The following is a 20,030-nucleotide window of genomic DNA, read 5'->3' on the forward strand; positions in this document are numbered from 1 at the left end:
AAGGCAAAATATCCCATTTCACTACATCCAACACTCATCCAAAGACATTATATATTGCTTAAATCTAAATATTTGTGGAGTTCATGAGAACAAAAACTTTAAAGTTGAAAGAAATAAAAGTTTATTTTTCATTAATTAGTAACTTAAAAATAAATTATCCATTTTTATCTAAAAGTCTTACTTTTGCTAGTGCATATGATATTCTCGACAAAATTTGAGGATACAAATTTTCTTTTCAATTTCGTATAATTACATAGAAATCTGAAAAATTAAAAGCAAAAATTAGAAAGAGTACAAATAATATTAAAAGTAAAATAAAATAAATTTACAAAATAACTCTTTTCTTATTCCAAGAAACATTATCCATTAAAAGGTGATTAGGTGTGAAAAAATTCTAAATCAAAGTGAACCGAATAAAAAATTAAATTTTTCGGTTCATTCAATTTTGTTTTAATTGATTTATTCGGTCATTTTTATTTTGACATTTTAAACCGAACATACTTGATTAAATCACAACCTATTCACACACTCAAACTAAAATTTAAATCTTAAACTCAAATACTTATTAAAACTTTATATTCTTAAAACTCAAATTGATAATTTATTTTTTATGATATTCAATTTAATTTTATCATTTACTGTATGTTAGATTGTCGGTTGGGTAAGAAAATAAATATTTTTCGAGTTTATTAAAATTGTTTGATTTAATTTTTAATATTTTATAATGAATTTAAAATAAAATTAAAATAATATGATATACTAAATTAATAAAAGAAGACAATTATTTGAAGAAAGTTCAAAAAAATATAAGTAATTTAATTAAAATAAATGCAACTAAAAAATATAAAACCGAAAAATCATACCAAAAATTTTTATTCGATTTATTCAATTTTGCTCCTAAATTGGTTAAACTTATTAATTTTTAATAAAAATTCAAATTAACTGAATCAAATATAATAATTAAAAAACACAATTTTCCCTAATGCGATAATTTCTTTTTTCTATTTGTTATTTTATGGACCAAATAAATTTACGTTACTTCAGCAAGTAAACAGAAGCTGAAAGCCCAAAAACCCTTGTAACAGTGACCATCGGTCTTCCCTCGTTGTCACTCCAAGGCTCAAAAACAAAACAAAGGGGCAATAGGCTGTTGCCTGTAGCTGCTGGCAATGGCATCAAATGTAAGAGCAAATATGGGTATCCTTTCCAAAGCCCTAACGAGACTCCGCCCCACTGGGGCCTTGTATTCCCTTCCCAACCAATCCCTCCCCCCGCCAAAGCATTGGGTACCATCTTCTTCCTTCTCCACCGCTGCTGCTGTTGCTTCATCCCAATCTCTTCATGGTATTCTATCTTATCAGGTTTTCTCTTCTTCTAGGGATTTTTAGAGAATATTTTCCATCTTCATTTTTTTATGTTTGGCAGATAAAGAGAAACGATCAAAATGGTCAAGATGGTTTCTTTTCCTTCCTGGAGCTATCACTTTCGGCCTTGGAACTTGGCAGATTTTCAGAAGGCTAGACAAGGTCATCTATTTCTTTTCCTTTCCTCCTCTTGCTTTTTCTGTTACTCTCTAAAAACTATGCATTAGTGTTTTCTTATTCGATCTCTATCATTGTTCATTGCCCTTTTCTTCAAGTATTATGCTTGGGTCTTTCTCTCCTTCCAAGTAAAAGAAAATTTAACATTTGCTGTTGTTCCAGTGAATTTGAATCGTTGTAGAAGTAGATCAAATATAATATTCTTGTTGTTAGTGATTTTCATTTATCTATTTGAAATTGCAATGATAATGGTTCTGATTTCTAGTGAGAAAAAGGGATTTTCAAGCAGGGTTCTTAATTAGAAAAGATTGATTATCATTTCACTATTTAATTGAATAAGTTGGCCGAGTAGAATTAAATTTAGAGGTGTGTTCTAATAGGAGAAGATGTCTTGGTGTTGGCCTATGGTATGATTTTAGGTTTTATGCAAATCAGGTACCAACATTACCTAGACTTTTTCAAGTTCCTATGTCCAACTTCTTGTTTGACACATATTTGGACATGGGTATGGTCGTATGGGGTTCATTCTATAAGTATATGGAAAAACTTCTATTTGTTTCAGATACATTTTTGCATCTGACACTCACCTCAAGTCCAGCTATCATAGTCAAGAATGAGGCAATAGTGCTCCATAGTGGTGTTTTCCTTCTTTTTTTTTTGGAAATATGCTGCTAGAGATGCTCTAAATTACATTTATACTTGAAATTTGGTAGATTAAGACTTGTATCTTTTTCTTATGGTGTTAAATAATTTCAAAGTTGATGTGGTTTAGGGGAGAAAACAGCAGCAGTTAAAGAATTAGGGCTGTAAATCAAGTTAGAAAGAAGATGGAACTCTAGAAAATATAGATTTAAAAAGAAACCTCTAGTTTGTTTATTTTAATTCAAGGAAAATAATAATAAGGATTATTATTTGGTGCACTGCCAGTGGAAAAAAAAGTCCATAAGCAGGGTTAGATGAAATCTAAAGTAATGGACATATGTAATCATCTTAACCCTGCTTGTGGAATTTTTTCTTTCCATTGGTGGTGTACCTAATAATAACCCTAATAATAATGGCTATAAAGCCTACAACTTATTTATATAGGCTTTCTTTCTTGCAAGTAAAGTTACCAGGCTTTCTTGCAAAAAAGGTTTTATTCTAGCCTTATATTTAAACCCTAAAGATACTTGATAATCCTAGCCATCCATAAAATATCTAATACGCAATAAATAAAACTGAAATAATAAAATATTATAAATGAAATAAGAAGCTCCTGCATCAAAAGTTCAAACTATAGATAAACCATTTGAATGAATAAAATAGTCTGAGAAAATTAATGCACAAATGAATGATATATAATTTGGCATACATCTATTATTTCACTAATCTGCTTTATCATATACCATATACTTTGTAAGCATAGTAACCTGTCATTTTCAATGGACCATGGCACTTAAGCCCTGTTCTTTCAGGTTTATGCATCGTTGCAAGAGTAAATAGAAAGCCTTTTCCTTAACTTGTTCCTAACTATAACAATGTGTCTGCTTTTTAGAAACATGCGCATTGAACTTGCTACATGTGTTGTTCCCATCTATTCCCTTGCTTGTATCCTTCAGGAATTTCTTTTTCCATTTTTTTTTTCAGAAGTGCATTCTTACATTTTGTTCATTTTGCTTAATACAGATAGAGATGCTGGATCACAGACAGAAGAGGTTGCAAATGGAACCTTTGAAACTAAATGACATGCCTCCTTCAAGTGAAACATTGGACACTTTAGAGTTTAGGCGAGTCGTGTGCAAAGGAGTTTTTTATTATGAAAGATCAATCTACATTGGGCCTCGCTCTAGAAGCATTTCTGGAGTGACTGAAAATGGCTACTATGTCATTACACCCCTAATGCCCATCCCTGGCGATGCTGATAGGTAATTAAAGTTACTTTTTTGTTCTATATCAAATGTTCTATATCAAATTTCTCTTCATTTTTTTTATTTTTCCAGTTATATCCTATTTCCTATACATCTTAGTATTAGTTTCCTCTACCTCTTCATCCCTTCTCATGTTTAAGCATAGTTATGGGAGTTTGGACTTTGGAGGGAGTAGGGCATGCATAAGAATGGAGATGGTATGGTAGCAAGGACTTTCTTTGGCCAACCTATTACTACCATTTGCTAATTTTGGTAGTGGTCTTTAGCCCCAAAGTTCATCCCCTCCCTCTTGTTTCCAAAGAAAATGTGTTTCCAAACATTTGACTCTAGGTAAAACATGTAATCTGAACTTTTGAAGCTTCCAAATTTTTGTGTGGTAAGTATGTCCTGAAGAATCACATAATGGTACTTCGGATGTTGCTTTATTCATTAAGATTATTTCAAGTATTTATGGCTGAACCTCTCAACTAAAGCTATTGCCTCTGGTCAAGCTTTTCAGTTTCACTAGTGGGTTTTAAGGGATTTAGGTTCTTCTAGTTTTTGTCATTTTACTCACCACACTCTCAAACACCCCCCCCCAAAAAAAAGGAAAAAAAGGGAAAAAAAGGTGAAGTCTATGAAGTGTTGGTTTTGGCTGCTTCGCTCTAGGCTTTTGTCACAAAATAGTGAGCTAAGCTGCAAGTTGGAATGAGAAAGTCTTTAAGATTCTAGCCTACCTTTGTGATATGTGGTAATTTCCCTTTGCAGTCACCTTAGAAGGTTAATTGTTATTTATTGCAGGACTTAATGTTCCTTTTTGGTGCATGGGGTTGCTTGGTATGTTTCCATTCAACTAATTTGAATATACTTTTCAGTGTGCAGTCTCCAGTTCTTGTAAATAGAGGATGGGTCCCACGCAGCTGGAGAGACAAATCTTTTGAAGTTTCACAAGATGGAGAGAAATCTTCAAGTACGGATGTTGTTCCTGTCCAACAGAATGAACGAAGCTGGTGGGGACTGTTTCGATCTAAGAAGCAAAAAGCTGTTGAGGTTTTCTCTTGTCATCCCTTAAATCCTTTGCTGATGCCAATGACATATATTTTAGGAGAAAAGGTCTAAAACTTTTTGGAACTTACAGGCTCAAGCCCCTGCTATTACTTATGTGGAAGTTATTGGAGTTGTCCGGGGGAGTGAGAAGCCAAGTGTATTTGTCCCACCAAATGATCCAAATTCGGGACAGTGGTTTTATGTTGATGTTCCTGCAATTGCTGTTGCTTGTGGGCTTCCAAAGGATACTCTTTTAATTGAAGACATCAATGAAAATGTTAATCCAAGCAACCCTTACCCTGTTCCAAAGGATATCAATGCCTTGATTCGCAGTTCAGTAATGCCTCAAGATCATCTAAATTATACATTGACATGGTATGAGTCATATTTTGTGATCCAAAATATTTTGTCTGTGCAGATATGGTTCATTTGTTAAAGATATTTGAGGATATTTTATATTATTGTGCATGCTCCCCCTCTTCTTCCAGGGTTATTTTGGGGTTGTTTTGTTAGGGAAGCATCCTGAGGTGAAATAGTAGTATGAAGTTGCTGCAAATTTGTAAATTTTATTCTATTTGTGAGCACATAATTTGATAAATTTTTACTCTCTTCTAAAATTCTACATCTTGGTATGGTTATCATGATGGGGTATTTTTAGCTGTTTCGTTACATCCAAGTTCTGTCTTGAATGACTGCAAGCTTTTTATTTTTTATTTTGTAACACTGTGTCTGGTACCTTTCAGCTGAGCCTGATATTATAGAAAAACAATATAGTGCAAGACAAAATTCTGCATTTTGGATGGCTAAGTAGTCTTAAAAAATTCTATGAAAGAAAAAAAAAATGTTATCTGAGTAGGATCTGAATATCTCAGGGAAGTGTCAGAATTATTTTCTTGAATAACTTGGCAGATAAAAATCTTGTAGAAATGAGCATAGGTTAGTTGCATTAGGGTTGAGAATCAGTGTTATGCCTCATGGATTTTCAAAATTTTTTCCTTTGAAATTAGAAAAACTTAATCAAAGCTTAACTGATTGTATATAATAAAATCTTTTGTGGTCAAGATTCTGCATAGCAGAAATCTGTAACTTTAGCAAAAGTAAAGTTCTCTTCAATAAAATGTCTTAAGATGGGACATAATGAGTCATGTTTAGGGATGCAAGATGGATTGTGATAAGGAACCATGCATGTGTTAATAATAATTAGATTTCTGTTTGCCTCTGTTGCTACACCTTTTATTTTGAGAACATTCTTGCTATTTCTGGCATTTTCTGAATTAGATCATGGTGTCACCTTAGCAGATTGTTAGTGAAAAGACAACAATACAACAGATATGTCTCAACTTCAGAGCTAATTGTTTTAACTCCTATCATACCTCTTACCTGGTATCTATTTCATTTTTCTGCAGGTACTCTTTGTCTGCTGCTGTTACATTTATGGCTTTCAAGAGGCTCAAGCCAAAAAACAGTAGGAGATAGCAAGCATTACTCTAAAAGGTATAATTCATTCCTATGATTCTTGTTCTGACGTGCATTCAAGCATATTGATTGTAACATATTCTTAACCCTAAGTACATATTGCAAAAAGAAATTGTTTATTTGGTGGCACCTATGTTACCTGGACTCGGGTATAAGCATTGGATATTAGTACATGTTCGAAATGGGTATGTTCAATGTTCTCCAAGTTTTTCATGTGTTTGGAGAGTCTTGGGAAGTTATATCCCCTTGCCCATGTCGGATACATTTACTTCAAGCAAAATGAAATGTCTAATGCGTGGCACTGTTTTTAGTCTCTTTACCCTGATTTGATGGTACTATTTGTTGCTTCATTTTGGAAATTATTTGTTGGATTATGTTTTCTTCTGGCAGCCTATTATTGTTATGGTATTATACTTTTTCTTTGTCATCCTTTATCAGTTCAAAAATAACATGAAGAACTCATTGGCCTCAAGTCTTATTATTAGAATGAGAAAATATATTTGTTGGATTGTACATTTCTTCATTGTTGCTCCATTTGTAGAACCATGACACACATTTTTTAAAAATCTTTTTGTGGATCTTCTTAATATTTAGCTCGTTTTGCCACTGCCTTGTGTATGTTAATAATTTTCCAAAAGTGCAATTTCGGACAGTGAGCCTTCTTATATTATAATCTCTGTTCAAACACTCATTATTCCTTCTCGAGGAGTTAATTTTAAATACTATGCCATTATGCATGTTCTGAATTCTCTACTGATTAGTAATTAATAACATCTGAAGAAATTCAACTTTAAAAATATTGGTGTGCTAAATTATATCTAAACATAAAAGCACCAAAAGTGCATGTAAACCTAATAATACCAATAATCACATTTTAGTATACCTACATTAGACATTTAAGGTATAATAAGCTTTATTTGCAATAACGACAGTAATCGCATTGTCATGTTCAAATTAGAGAAAAGAATTATAATATTATAAGCTTAAGGAAAATTAGATTGGTGTTATGTTTTGCAGGTGAAGAATGATAGTGAACTTTGTTTCATATAACTACATTTTTCTGTTTTCCAACTTATTTAATAGGATGAACTGCTGATTGGTAGATGATTTAAGTAAAAATATGAATTAAATCTTCTGTTTGTACTTTTTCTTTTTCCTCTCTTTAAAGAATAAATTGCATCTTTTCATTTTGTAACTAGGTTTGCATTGAAGACCTTGGACAAGCAAACAAGCATGGAATCTTTGAGAGACACTGCTGATTGCTGACCAGAACACTTAATGAAACGGGCGGAGTTGCAGCTGAAAAGGCTATTCCAATTGCACCACCAGGCTTTTGATCTATGGAAAGAAACAGATGAGTTTTGCTACATATTGTTTTGGTTTTAAATTTAAAAGAAGGGGGGAAAACCCTTGTTGTGCACTTTAAGTTTGATATTTTTCAAGTCTAGTAAACAAAGAAAAATGAAAGGGAAAAAATAAAAGGAAGAGGGATGATTGATTTGTGACGGGATGGAACTTACGGGTTTTCAACTACTGTTTTTAGTTAGGATTCTCTACCATTGAGAATGTGTTGTTTATAACATAAATGGGGAACTTAGTGGATCCCATACGTATATTCATTAAGCTGTAGATTATTTTTGGCTTTTGTTTCTTTTTCATTTTAGTTGATTACCAGACTGAATGCAAAGATATGTATATCCATTCATCCATCCGTCCTTATTCTAAATTCAATTACATTGTAAGGGTATATGACTCTGACATTAGTCATACATGGTTACATTTACAGTGGCTATAGAAGGAACATCATTGCATGGCAATATACAACTATACATATTATCCAACCTGTCAAAATTCAATAATGGATATTAAAATGTAAAGAGCTTCAATTAACCTGCTCCCCACTTGCTTGCCGTTGCTTCTCTTCTTCAACTTGTTCAAGCAATGCCTCCAGCTCTGCTTCTGTCAAACCTTCTAGCCGTTTCTGTAAAAAACAAAGAAAAGTTCGTTCAACTTTGTTACATGCATTGCTTGCTGATCGATATTCAACCAGAAAGTGATGCCTATCATCTTTTTTTTTTTTTTTCTTTTTTCATCGTCTTCCGACAACCTCAACTATCTTATAGGTTAGCCACAGATATTGACAAACCCTAACCAGTAGAGCACCAATTTGGAAGATAATACCAAATAGTTGAAAAGAGAAAAGTATAGAAACAAAAACCTCCATGACTTTGACTTCATAGTCACGTAATTGTTGAGCGTACGTCATTTCCTTGTTTGAGACTCTAAAGATGTACGTCGAAATCCATCCCACTGTGAGGCCCAAAACCATTACCAATTGAACTACATTTCCTGCTTGTAAAGGATCAACTCCCACAAACTGCAAAACCATCGTCACGTGGCCATGGTGAATCTTACAGAAAGAAATTGCTCAATAAACCATCTTGATGCATGGTTAAAAGAGAATGCAAAAACAGCAAATGTCTAGTTTTGTTGTGGAACTGGAACACACACAAGTATGGCTGTCCTTTAATGAATTATTCAATATAGCCCATCACAAAGGTATTGGATTAATGCTATTCCAAGAATAAAAACAAGCATGCATGTAAAGGCAAAAGGGCATAAGCAGAGAGCAAAAAAAAAAAATCACAAGTGAACCTAGATACCTCCAATCCACTTTTCAACCCAACTCCGGCAACAGTGACTCCAAGGCCAATCAATAGAACATCCTTCCTTGTGTATCCAAAAGGTGTCTGCCCAAGAACAAGCAAGATATGATTTCAGTATTCCAAGTCAACACGATCAACTCATGATGAAAGTTGAGCAGGTACTTACAGAACTGCAAATTAGATTCTACAGGAATATGTATGCTAAGGAGAGTGAGGATTCCTCCTCTTTAAATTAGGTCATCAGGTGTTTCAAATTTTTTCACTATTATTCGGAGAGCTTCTTCCCTCTTTTAACTAAGGGTTAATTGTTTCAACTAACCAGATCCAATACAATTTCTTTTATCTACCAGCATTTTGTCCGGCATTTGTAGATCTAAAATTAGATGATACAATTTATGTTTCTAATCTATATGCATATTATAAAAACCTTTTCTCTTTGCTTGAGAAAGAAGCTAGAGATAAATTATACATGCATAATACAGAAAAAAGATATATATATATAGAGAGAGAGAGAGAGAGCTCATTTATCAGCAGTATGAAGTTCATGCCTTAGTTTGATCTTTACTGTCACTGGAGTTTGTGGACCCGCTACACCTGGGAGCAAAGGAGACCAGTTTCTTTGACCTTGTGTTGTTCAACTCATTTTGCAGAAAGAGAGAAGCTTCTTTTCTATGCAAGATCTGAGGGTATGCAGTACCTAAGCAATTTGGGTGGAAAGAACCACAATCAAATAAAGCATTATAAGGTGTTCGTTATTTATACCAAGGAAATAAATTTAATTTATATCAAGCCCTTCCATTAACATGAAAAAGGAGTCCAGAAGATAACGGGAACTTCTTATCGTCCTCAAAAGTGATCACCAGAAAAATGCTTCCCTATTTTTTTAACTAATGTTTCATATAGAAAAGAAAAATAGAAAGAAGAACAAATTATGAACCATGTAAAGCTAAGTCTTTTTCAAGTCATCAAAGAACTGGCCAAGAAAAAACCATATATTGCTTGTGTCAAATAAGTTCAGGTAGACACATAGGCACAAACTTTATTTTAATCATATACATGCATATATGCATACATATATGCACATGTATATCTATTGCAAAGTTTAACTCATGAATACGGCTTCTCAATAACATAAATCCATTAACTTTACATAGGGAATTAAAAAGAAAGACATAAAGAAGGATCAATCTGGGACATGCACAGTAAACATAATGGGAGAACAAATGCTTCAGTATTGGTGTCTCACAGTTTCAGGAATAACAGTTGACTTTTTAGCATATATCCATCAACCGGTAACAAGCATTAAATTAGCCAAAACTACTAATAGCCATGTTAATGTTGCCATAAATATTTCCCTTCCAGACAAGTTTTGAGTTATTTATCAAAATTAACACTCTCCTGTAAGCTTCAACTCAAGAGTTAAATGAAATATGTTTGAAAGACATTGTACCAGATCAAATCATTAATATAGGTAACAAGGCCTACCTTGAAGATGAGGCCAGAAAGAAGTTCTAATTGATCTGGGGTAGCATATTAGGTCCACAAAAACCAATAAAACATAAAGGCATCAGGAGAAACACAAACATAACTGCGAAACGAACAACAAAGGCTTTGGTATCATGTTAAGCTTACATACCAAACCCATATTTACTTTGTTAGCTTAACTTACTAATGGTATAACTGTAAATTGCAATGCTAAAGTTATATAAATTTTTTCCCTTCTTCATTTTAACTCTACCAAGCAAAAGATAAACATTTTCTTTCAATTTTTCTATCTTTCCTACCAATCACACCAATAGAAAGGAAAAACATGTTCTCTATCTTTGCGTTTTCCTCCTCTTCCATTTTTCTTTTCAGCAAGCCAAGACTAAAGGTATTTGTGCTTATGAGAGTGAAAAAATGGAAGGATTAAATGAGGAAGATGGAAAACTGAAAAAAAAATGCATTTTGAGTATGTTTGGTAGGAAAGAAAATAAGAATTTCAATTATTTTCTATCTTAATGTAGAAAAACAAATTATTCCAAATTGAAACAATTGGGAGAAAATAATAGAAATGTGAGCAAAGTGTGCATATTTATAAGATTATCCATCATTTTTTAATTTAATCTTTTATTTAATTTGCAAAGGGTGTAATGATATAATAATTTAATTTTCGTTTTTCTTTCAACTCTACAAGTAATGGATGGAAAATAATTACGGTTTCTTTCTTCTTCTTCTTTTTAATTTTTCTTACAAAGCACACTAATGGAAAGAGCAAAAATATTTTTCCCTCTTTTTTCACTTTTCTCCAATTTTTCATATTTTAAATTTTCATTCCACCATACCAAATCAAGCCTAAGAGATTCTCTAAGCAAAACAAATGATTTAGCATATCATTAACTAACAGGACTGCAATTCACCACTCTCAAACTTAATCAATACCTACAATTTTAGATGCTTTGTGGCAAATCCCAAACAATTAATTGAAATCAACAATTTATAACAGTCCAACAAAGTATTTACTGCTGGCAATAGAATAAAACATTGTTCGAATTTGAGCAGAAGAACTTACACAAAGCAAAACATGCATAGAAATTAGTGACATATGGGGGGAAGCAAAGGAACTTACCACGTATGAAAGAAGCAGTAGTTGATTTAGTTGAAGGCTGCAATAAAGGAAAAGCCGAAATTCCCAGAAAAGAAATGGGCTTATTTGGATGTACATGCAGAAGAGAAGGCATCTCCACAGTAATTCTTTTTGTTTTCCTGAGGAAAAGAATAAAAAAAGAACAACAGTTCATGTATGGTAGTGGAAGTAAATCCCATTTTCAGGCTACAAAACATAAACTCTCATCTCTTTTCCATTTGCAGTTTCTAACAAAAATTATTTGTAATCGATTGATAATATAATTCAAAAACTAACAAAACATTGTTAAAGTGCCAAAATTGGTTGGAACTGTTTCCAGGTTACAACCTATAGGATGTTGATCAGAGAGTTAACAAGCTTCAGGACTGGTTTATCCTTCTTATTAAGTGCTGTAAAGATTATAGCAAATGCCCACCATCTCAAACAATGTTGACTAGTTTTTAAAAATAATTGTCTTCCTGAATGTCATGAATATATTTAATATATTTTATACTTCAGAAACTGATTTCATTGATGAATATTAAAAAAAACAAACCTTTCAGAGACGGAAGTACTGTTAATTTTCTGCTTGCATATCAAGAAAAAGAGAAAATATGGAAGAAAGGAAAATACCCAGATAGAAGACTAGTAAGCAGCGAGGGGTTAAGTGAAAGGCGATGAGGCTCGCAACGTTGCAACTCTGGACTGCTATGGTTTTAGTGGGAAGAAGAGGATTGTGTGGCGGTACCTAGTTTATTGTGTGTTTAGATAGAGTGGTACAGTTTCGAAATTAATTACAAAAATAAGGTCAAATTTTGTAATTACGCTATGTATTTTCTTCAACTTAGGGAATTAGCTTTTTCTTGATTTATTTTTATATTTTATAAAATTTTATTTTAAAAAATCTAAAATTTTGAAATATTACAAAAAAAATAAAAATGTAATATAATTTATATTTTTAAAATTTTATAAAAATTTAAATAATATATAAAGTCTAAAAACTATAAAATATAAGGAAAAATCTAAAATTTCTAAAATACATAGAAATTGTTCTTAAAAATAAGAATTATATATTATTATTTGAAATTATAAAAATTATAAAGTCATTAAAACTGCACTTTTGGAATTAATTCAAGTGCATTTAAATTTGTATTCACGTAAATAAAAAATACTTTTAGAAAAATAAAATATATATTTAATTTTTTAAAAGAATAATGCATGTTAACTGTGTCAACTAAGTAGCTAAAAAACCAATTTAATTAACAATTTTTGAATTCAAATATCAACTAAATTAAAACAAAAGGTAAATAAATATCAACTTGAATTACTTAATCAAATTTAGGGGCTAAAATGATATTAACCCGTACAACAACCACCAAAGGTTTATGCATGTTTACATGTTCATGCAATTGCAAATTTCATTCTCCCCTTTACAAGATATCTTCATCTTTAGCAACCTTTCTTTTAACAATAGTGGCAAAACTACAACTTTCTTTTTCAAAACTAGAAATCCTTTTGTTATAAATGAACAATATGATCCAATCAACTTTGTTGACTTGCTCTTATATTATTGAAACTGAAGAATGAAACTAACGTAAGAGGGAGGGAGGGAGAAGAAGAATTGCAGGCAGCCTGGGGAAAGCGCATGGTGGAGTGCCAAAGATGTCAACTCCAAGTAGGTGTGCTTTCATATTGACCAGCTGTTAGCAGATCTCAAACAAATCATATCAAAACAAAAGCAAAGCCTATTACATATAATCTCATCTTCCTGTCTTCTGATGGGCCTCCATCCCCTTTTTTTATTAATTAATTAATTAATATTGTCAAACCTTATAATTCAACCGAAATGTTTTAGCTACAACAGTAAGATATGGAGAATGCAGATTCAACTTTGAATATTACATTGTTGAGGGGGAAAGGAAGGTCATGTTTCCAAACATGGGCTACTCTGAATCAGATTTCCTCTTGCCCACGAATACGTGTAAAACTCCATTGGAACCACCTGCAACAAGTGTGCACTGGTCTTCATTGACTTGCCTCCAGCACACACTGCTGACGAAAGCATGGTGATGATCGGAGCTATCTCTACCCATAGGCTCGAAGCCATGCACCCAAATGGGCTCACCCCACCTGGTATCATAAACGAACACCTGGTTATTTTCTGATCCGCATCCAAGCAACCCTCCATGCCTCCACACTGACAACCCCACAAAGCTCCGACTGTTTACGTGCCCTTTGTATGTTCTAAGTAAACGAGAATCAACGATATTCCATAGTTTTAAACACCCGTCGGTTCCAGCGGAAACCAGTGTTTGGGCATTCAGAAATCTAACGTATGTTATGGTTTTCGTATGTCCATCGAAAATGTGTACGGGTTCCACCATTTTCCTTACATCATAGGCGTAGGCCTTCTGGTCGGCGCATCCGGCAGCTATCAATGCATCTCCGAAGGGGTTGAACTCCACGCAACAAACCGAGCTGCGTGACTTCGTGGGCTGCACCTTAGCCACACTTCCCCCTACTTCGCCGCAGCGTGGGTCCCACATTTGCATGGTGCCATCGTCCGAGCCGGATGCCCCGAGGAACGGATCCGAATGAGAATAGTCGACGCTCCAAACCCGCCTCCCACCATGCTCGTCACGTTCGAAGATTGGCACCTTCGTCTCTACATCATACTCCATGACCACACCGTCGTAGTCTCCGGAACCCAAGATGCGGCCTCCGGTCCCGGGTTTCCACCTAAGGCTACTAAGCTTAGCTGGGGTAAAGATGCAATTACCACACGCATTAGTATGGTCTAGAAACGCAATACTTTGGTGCTCACCTTGAAAATGGACAGTCTCTTCTTGAGGCCCCAACAAAGAATTCAAAGTGTAAATCCTAATCTTCCTTGCAATCCCTCCGGTTGCTAAGATGGTATTAGAGGGGTCGAATTCGATGACTCCAAGGGTGTCAGAGACGGTGGCGTTGGCGGTGGAGGAGACAACGGTGGCGAGTGAAAAATCCCACTCACAACGGGCGGCTGGTTGTTTTTCTTCTGCGGATAGTTTGGTTTCATGGCCTGGGACGGCGGGGGGATGGAATCCGGAGGAGAAATCGTTCATTGCCCATTCAAATGAAATGGAGATGGAGGCATATATGGGAGGGTTTTGAACCATCAAACCAATGAAAGGCTCCCATGCACCCAACTCAACTAAAGCGCAATCAAATTGGTGTGTGGTGTGGATAACTATGATATTTATTTTCGCTTATAATTTTCGCACACCCATAACCATTCTCGTATTTTAATTCAATGCTCCCCCTTAGTGTTCTTTTACAGTAATGCCATTGCTTAAATTATTATTCCAAAAATAATTAGGGTAAATGAGATGAATAGTCACCATTTCATCACTAAAAATTTCCCATTTGGTAACTAATGTTTTAAAAATAATTAATAATAAATTTAGTTTTTCAATATTTATATAATTTTAATCTGAATCTTTTTAAAAAATATTAAGCATTTGGACTTTTAAAATTATTTTACAATAACAGATTAGGGTATTAAAATATAAATTAACTAATAATATTATAAAAATAAGAGAATTAAATTATATCAAATTATAATATAAAATTAAATTATAAATTTTACATAGTAAAAAGATCAAAACCGTTATTAACCATTCAATTTTTACAACAAAAGAAAATGATCTCTAATCATGTCAAGGTCAAGAAGAAGGCACATTTTTTTAAGGTTTAATATAATATTTGGTATTTGAATTTCACTTTTTTTTAATTTAGTATCTAAGTTCTTCTTATTTATTTGGTACATGACACTTTTTTAATTTATAACTTAAGCCTTTTGGGGGTCTAATTTGCTATTTAAACTTATCAAATGTTATACAGATCTTACCCAAAACACTAATGGTGCTAATTTTTTATGAGGGGGCAAAAATAACTAAAATATCACCGACATGTGGTAGATGACATGAAATCTAATGACATAAATAATTACATTATATTTGAAGTTTTCTCTTGCTTTAACTAATAATTTCAAGATGATTCATGAGGGATCACAGCCTTAAAGCATGGCCTAGTTTTCATAAAACCCTTAATTCCACAAAAGTATCATCTATATGAGAGGAAATTAGTGTTAAAAAACTTGTGCTTTCAACCATGGTTAATGAATGAATATTAAAGAAGAAAATAAGAGTTTTAAAAACCTAAAATAGAAGAAAAAAAACGATTATGTTAAATTAAAAAGGTATAATGACTTATTTGGCCCTCCAACTTTATAAAAAAATCATTTTAGCCCTCTATTTAAATTTTCGCCTTTTTTAACCCTTTAACTTGTATTTTTGTCAAATCACCCCAAATGAATGGAAAAGTTAACTTTTTTAACTTTGTTGACATGGGATACATGTGGATTGCCATGTAGGTGACACATCAGGATTTAACTAATTTTTTAAAATTTAAAATTTTCAAAAAAAAAATAAAGTTAAAAATCATTAAAATTATTAAAAAGTATTTTTAGATATTAAAAAAATTAAATATTGACATGTCATTTAAGTGCATGCCACGTCAGCAATGTTAACAAACATTAACTTTTTCATCCATTTTGAGGTGATTTGATAAAAAAAAAAAAAGACTACAAGTTCAAATGCTAAAAAAAGCAAAATTTTAAATGGAAGGCTAAAATGAATTCGTTGTAAAGTTGGAGGGCTAAAAAAATCATTATGCCAATTAAAAAATTAAATAAATTAAACTAAAAGTAATTGATCATTTAAATTACAAAAAAAGAAATTTCATGCTTTTTACCACAAGTCAATCATACATCGGTTATTTTGCTACCTCATAAAAAATAACATTGTTAATATATTGGAACAATTTGTTTAATGTTTGACAAGTTTAGTCATCAAATTAAGAAAATATGTCAAGTTGAGGAAACAAATTGGACTAAAAAAGTTTAGGGACCAAATTAAAAAAGTATCAAATTTAGATATTAAATTTAAAAAACTTAAATACTAAATTTAAAAATATATCAAATTTAAATACCAAATGTTATATTAATCCTTTTTATTTCCGAACATCTCTGTTTTAGGATATTTAAACTAAACAATATTTTAATTAAAACATCTAGAATACGAATGCTTACATGCTGCACCACCTCCCGCTAATTCGTTATTCTTACATTTTAGCGTAAGGACTACTCCTCAGTCCTTATTCCTTAGGCCTAAACAAGCAATTTTACCAAATTAAGAAGGAAGCCTTAAACAAGCAATTTTATTAAATCAAGTAGGGACCAAGGCTCCTTGCCTGTTCCTTCGGGATCGTCTCTATCGATTATTTTAAGTGAGCTTTTTTATAATTAATTCTTTATCTGTTTAAATTTTTAATATTTTATACATTATTATTGTCTTAATTTTTTCTACATTTTATTAATTATTTTTCACTCTTAGCCGACTTTAACGACTTTTATTTATGATGAAAATATGTTTTAAATAATTTTATATTTTATTAACTATACAATTAAATTTTACATCCCAATCAAACATTTAAAATTAATAATTATGGACACAAAACTATAATTTATTGTAAATAATTAAAATATTAATAAAAATATCAATAGCCAAATTAAATATAAACAATTATTGATGTCAATCTTTCGGATGATCTCTTTTAATTATTTAATGACATTTTAATAATTTTTATAGGGTGATTATGGTATTTTACAAGTTAAATGCCTGTTTCTATAGTTTATTATAGTATTTTACAATAATTTCTATAGTATTTTACAATAATAATAAAAACTATAATTTATCCCTGTTTGTATGGATATTTTTATAGGGTGATTATGGTATTTTTCAAGTTAAAAATGTGCAACATAGAAATATTAATAACGATAAGGAAAAGTACAACATTCTTTCATCAATTTGTAAATGCAGTATAGGAGGGAAAGATATGGGAATTGGGAGAATATTAAATGCGACTGAAGGGTGGACGTTGCCTCTTTTTATACCTCAAGTTTGTCTATGGTGTGGAGAAAGGCTTTGTTTTCCTTTTTATTTGTTTAAAATATCTTTACAAATTAAGTATTTTAAAATCATTCTTTTTAATAATATCATATTCTCGAGAAATTATTTCACATCATCCATGATCTCTTTTTAATTATTTAATGACATTTCAACAATTTTTCCCATGTTATTTATATATAATTTTAGTAGTTTTTTTTTATCCTGAATCTCAAACTCAAAACTTTAAACCTTAAAACCCAAGATTCATAGTTCAAGTTTTTAGGATTGAGGTTTCGAGTTTGAAAAACAAGGTTTTTCAGAGTATCACATATATCTAATAGGCATATGTTTGCTTTGCATCGCATTGCATTGTAGGGTGGTTCAATGGTGGTTCATGGCTTACGTGGATTAAGCTTGGCCTTTTAATTTGTCATCCCACCTCAACTTATTTTCGCATCTCTGCCTTAACTCCAACAACTACTCTAAAATATCATTCAACTGACTGACAATGTCAATTTCCCTTATTCCAATTTCCTATGGTCCTCCTCCTCCACCGCTTCTCAATCTCATACACTCCTTTCTTCTGCCTCTTAATTGCTATTTCCTTGTACTTTTTAAATGCATAGCCACCTACGGGATTGTAGGTTACCTTTTATGATTTTATTAATTTATCTTTATTAATGTATTATTAAGCAGGGGCATAAGTTGACTTGAGAAACGATTAAAAGATATTTTTCAATCTAAAAAAAAGTAATAAATAGTATTATGAATGTGGTTTTTTGTAATTTTATATTTCTAAAAAAAATAATTTAAGCCTAGAAGTGGGCCTTTTATTTATGTTACATAATTTTTTATACATATTCTTCACTATATCATGAGTCTATCATAATCTAATTCCTTTTAAAATATATTAAATTATTATATATAACTTCAAATTAGTTTATTTAAATTATATAATATTAAATATTAAATATAGCGAATCCAAGCTAATGGGTAGAGTCGAAAATGAAGTTGGGTGAGCAATCCAAGTTGGTCCATGGATAGTCTAAAGTCTAAACACACCCACTAACATATAGTCCAAAGATATAATAAATTATTAAGAGATGATACTTATAAATTTTATAGACAATAAAATAAATATGAACGTCTAGTCTGGGTGTAGAGCATGGAGCAAATGCACTTTGGTATTGAGACATACAGACAAAACGCCGTCGCTATGGCTTAGTGTTGAGAAGGGTTGATGGAGTGTTGAGTATATCTCATTCACTTTAATGGAAAATGGAAGAGGCGATAAGATGTGGACAACATGCAGGCAGGACCACTTTCTTCTAGATTGCCCCTACCTCTTTCTGCCGCTGGTGGATAACTGGATGTATGCGTATCTTTATATGTTCTTCCAGCTAGGGCAAAACAAAAGGACACCCTGCCTGTTTCTTATCCATTATTAAAGACACGCGACAGTGCTTGAACCGCCCCACAGCCCCCTCTTTTTATCTTATAAAAAAATTGAAAACATTCCAACCTAACGCAAGTTGATTCATGCAACAACTACTAAACTAATCTATATATGTTAAAACCGTGATCATAAATTGGGTCGGGTTAAGTTTGGATTGGGTCCGTGCAAGATATATAGACCACCTTTTTAAGTTTAGGTCCAACTCAACTTGAAAACAGATTTTTTTGTCTAAGCTCGACCCAATTTAAGAAAGGAAAATTCGAGTCCGACCCGACCTACCAATATTTGATTTTTTAGATTATTTTTTATTTAATTTTAAAATATATATAATACAATAAAAATGCTAAAATAAAAGTTTTCTAACATATTAAAAATATAGATAAACTACAAAAATAGTCACTTTTTTTTGCTTCAGATTACATTTTAGTCACTTATGTTTAAAATGTTACGTTTTAGCCACTTGTGTTATCGTTTTGTTATGTAGTGGTCACTTTACCGTTAAACTCTATTACCTCCCTAACGACAGTCCTACGCGGCAGTCTAAATAGGTTTTAAATGCCAACTTAGATGTCCAATTGATGAGATGAAAATAGGTTTTTAATTAAATAAATTTAATTTGGATTGCCACGTAGAACGCCATTAGGGAGGTAACGGAGCTTAACGGTAAAGTGACCACTTCATAACAAAATGATAACGTAAGTGATTAAAACATAACAATTCAAACATAAGTGACTAAAATATAATCTAAAGCAACCAAACGTGACTATTTTTGTAGTTTACCCTAAAAATATGTTAAAAAAGTGTTTATATTAAAAAACACTATCATAAATATAATAAATATTTTATTATATTAAAAAACACAAATAAATATAATAAATATTTTATTGTATTAAATATAATTTTATATTTTTATATTTTGAGTTGGGTTATTTAGTTGGGAAATGTATTTTGTTAGGTTTTGGGTAATGAGTTTAATTGTTATTAGATTAGTGATTTAATATAAATACGTATAGTTAGTATTTAACATGTATAATTAATATAATATTTTTTTATAATATAATATATTTGGGCCGAGCTTGGGCCAAAAAAATCTTACTCAAAACCCAACCCTTTTAAGAAACGAGCCTTAAATTTTACTCAAACTCATTTTTCAAGCCTCATATTTTGTCTAAATCCTTCCTTTTTAGACGAGCCTTCGAGCTTGGATAGGTGACCCAACCCATGAGTATGTCTAATATATCTATATTTTAAAGTAGTATCCATCATATTTTCCTTTTGCCACGTCCTCTTTTATTTTTTACATTTAGAGAAATGATTAAATTTTAGTTTTAGTCCCTCTATTATATCTAAATTTGATATTTAA

The 20,030-nt window shown here is 32.0% G+C and overlaps 3 protein-coding genes across 4 annotated transcripts; 1 reads left to right on the plus strand and 2 right to left on the minus strand.

Annotated features, from left to right (window-relative positions):
• The first annotated feature begins 1,060 nt into the window (after positions 1 to 1,060).
• Positions 1,061 to 7,717, plus strand: LOC105800049 (surfeit locus protein 1). Its single transcript, XM_012630932.2, has 7 exons — positions 1,061 to 1,344; positions 1,426 to 1,526; positions 3,207 to 3,445; positions 4,303 to 4,477; positions 4,566 to 4,849; positions 5,881 to 5,968; positions 7,150 to 7,717. Exons 1-6 carry the CDS (start codon positions 1,170 to 1,172, stop codon positions 5,948 to 5,950), a joined length of 1,044 nt encoding a protein of 347 aa, XP_012486386.1. The 5' UTR covers positions 1,061 to 1,169; the 3' UTR covers positions 5,951 to 5,968; positions 7,150 to 7,717.
• LOC105800050 (uncharacterized) lies at positions 7,628 to 12,021 on the minus strand. 2 transcript variants are annotated; one of them, XM_012630934.2, is made up of 6 exons: positions 11,855 to 12,021; positions 11,225 to 11,361; positions 9,165 to 9,313; positions 8,614 to 8,700; positions 8,169 to 8,327; positions 7,628 to 7,931 (listed from the first exon to the last, which is right to left on the minus strand). In XM_012630934.2, exons 2-6 carry the CDS (start codon positions 11,334 to 11,336, stop codon positions 7,833 to 7,835), a joined length of 606 nt encoding a protein of 201 aa, XP_012486388.1. In that variant the 5' UTR covers positions 11,337 to 11,361; positions 11,855 to 12,021; the 3' UTR covers positions 7,628 to 7,832. The 2 variants fall into 2 exon arrangements, with proteins under 2 accessions (XP_012486388.1, XP_012486387.1); XM_012630933.2 differs by having other exon boundaries at positions 11,778 to 11,940.
• A 734-nt stretch (positions 12,022 to 12,755) lies between these two features.
• Positions 12,756 to 14,416, minus strand: LOC105800051 (WD repeat-containing protein RUP2). Its single transcript, XM_012630936.2, is given in 2 exon segments — positions 12,756 to 14,355; positions 14,357 to 14,416. Coding segments are annotated over 2 exon segments (1,236 nt in total). The 5' UTR covers positions 14,402 to 14,416; the 3' UTR covers positions 12,756 to 13,164.
• Positions 14,417 to 20,030: the final 5,614 nt, after the last annotated feature.

The sequence above is a fragment of the Gossypium raimondii genome, chromosome 9 (genome assembly GCF_025698545.1).
Source record: "Gossypium raimondii isolate GPD5lz chromosome 9, ASM2569854v1, whole genome shotgun sequence".
Taxonomy (NCBI): Eukaryota; Viridiplantae; Streptophyta; class Magnoliopsida; order Malvales; family Malvaceae; genus Gossypium; species Gossypium raimondii.

Coding starts and splice junctions, on each gene's coding strand:
- LOC105800050 (XM_012630934.2), bottom strand. CDS start 11,336: ATGCCTTCTCTTCTGCATGTACATCCAAATAAGCCCATTTCTTTTCTG. Junction 9,314..11,224: donor TACTGCTTCTTTCATACGTG/GTAAGTTCCTTT, acceptor CAAATTGCTTAG/GTACTGCATACCCTCAGATC. Junction 8,701..9,164: donor ACAGTAAAGATCAAACTAAG/GCATGAACTTCA, acceptor GTTCTTGGGCAG/ACACCTTTTGGATACACAAG.
- LOC105800049 (XM_012630932.2), top strand. CDS start 1,170: ATGGCATCAAATGTAAGAGCAAATATGGGTATCCTTTCCAAAGCCCTA. Junction 4,478..4,565: donor AGAAGCAAAAAGCTGTTGAG/GTTTTCTCTTGT, acceptor TGGAACTTACAG/GCTCAAGCCCCTGCTATTAC. Junction 4,850..5,880: donor CTAAATTATACATTGACATG/GTATGAGTCATA, acceptor ATTTTTCTGCAG/GTACTCTTTGTCTGCTGCTG.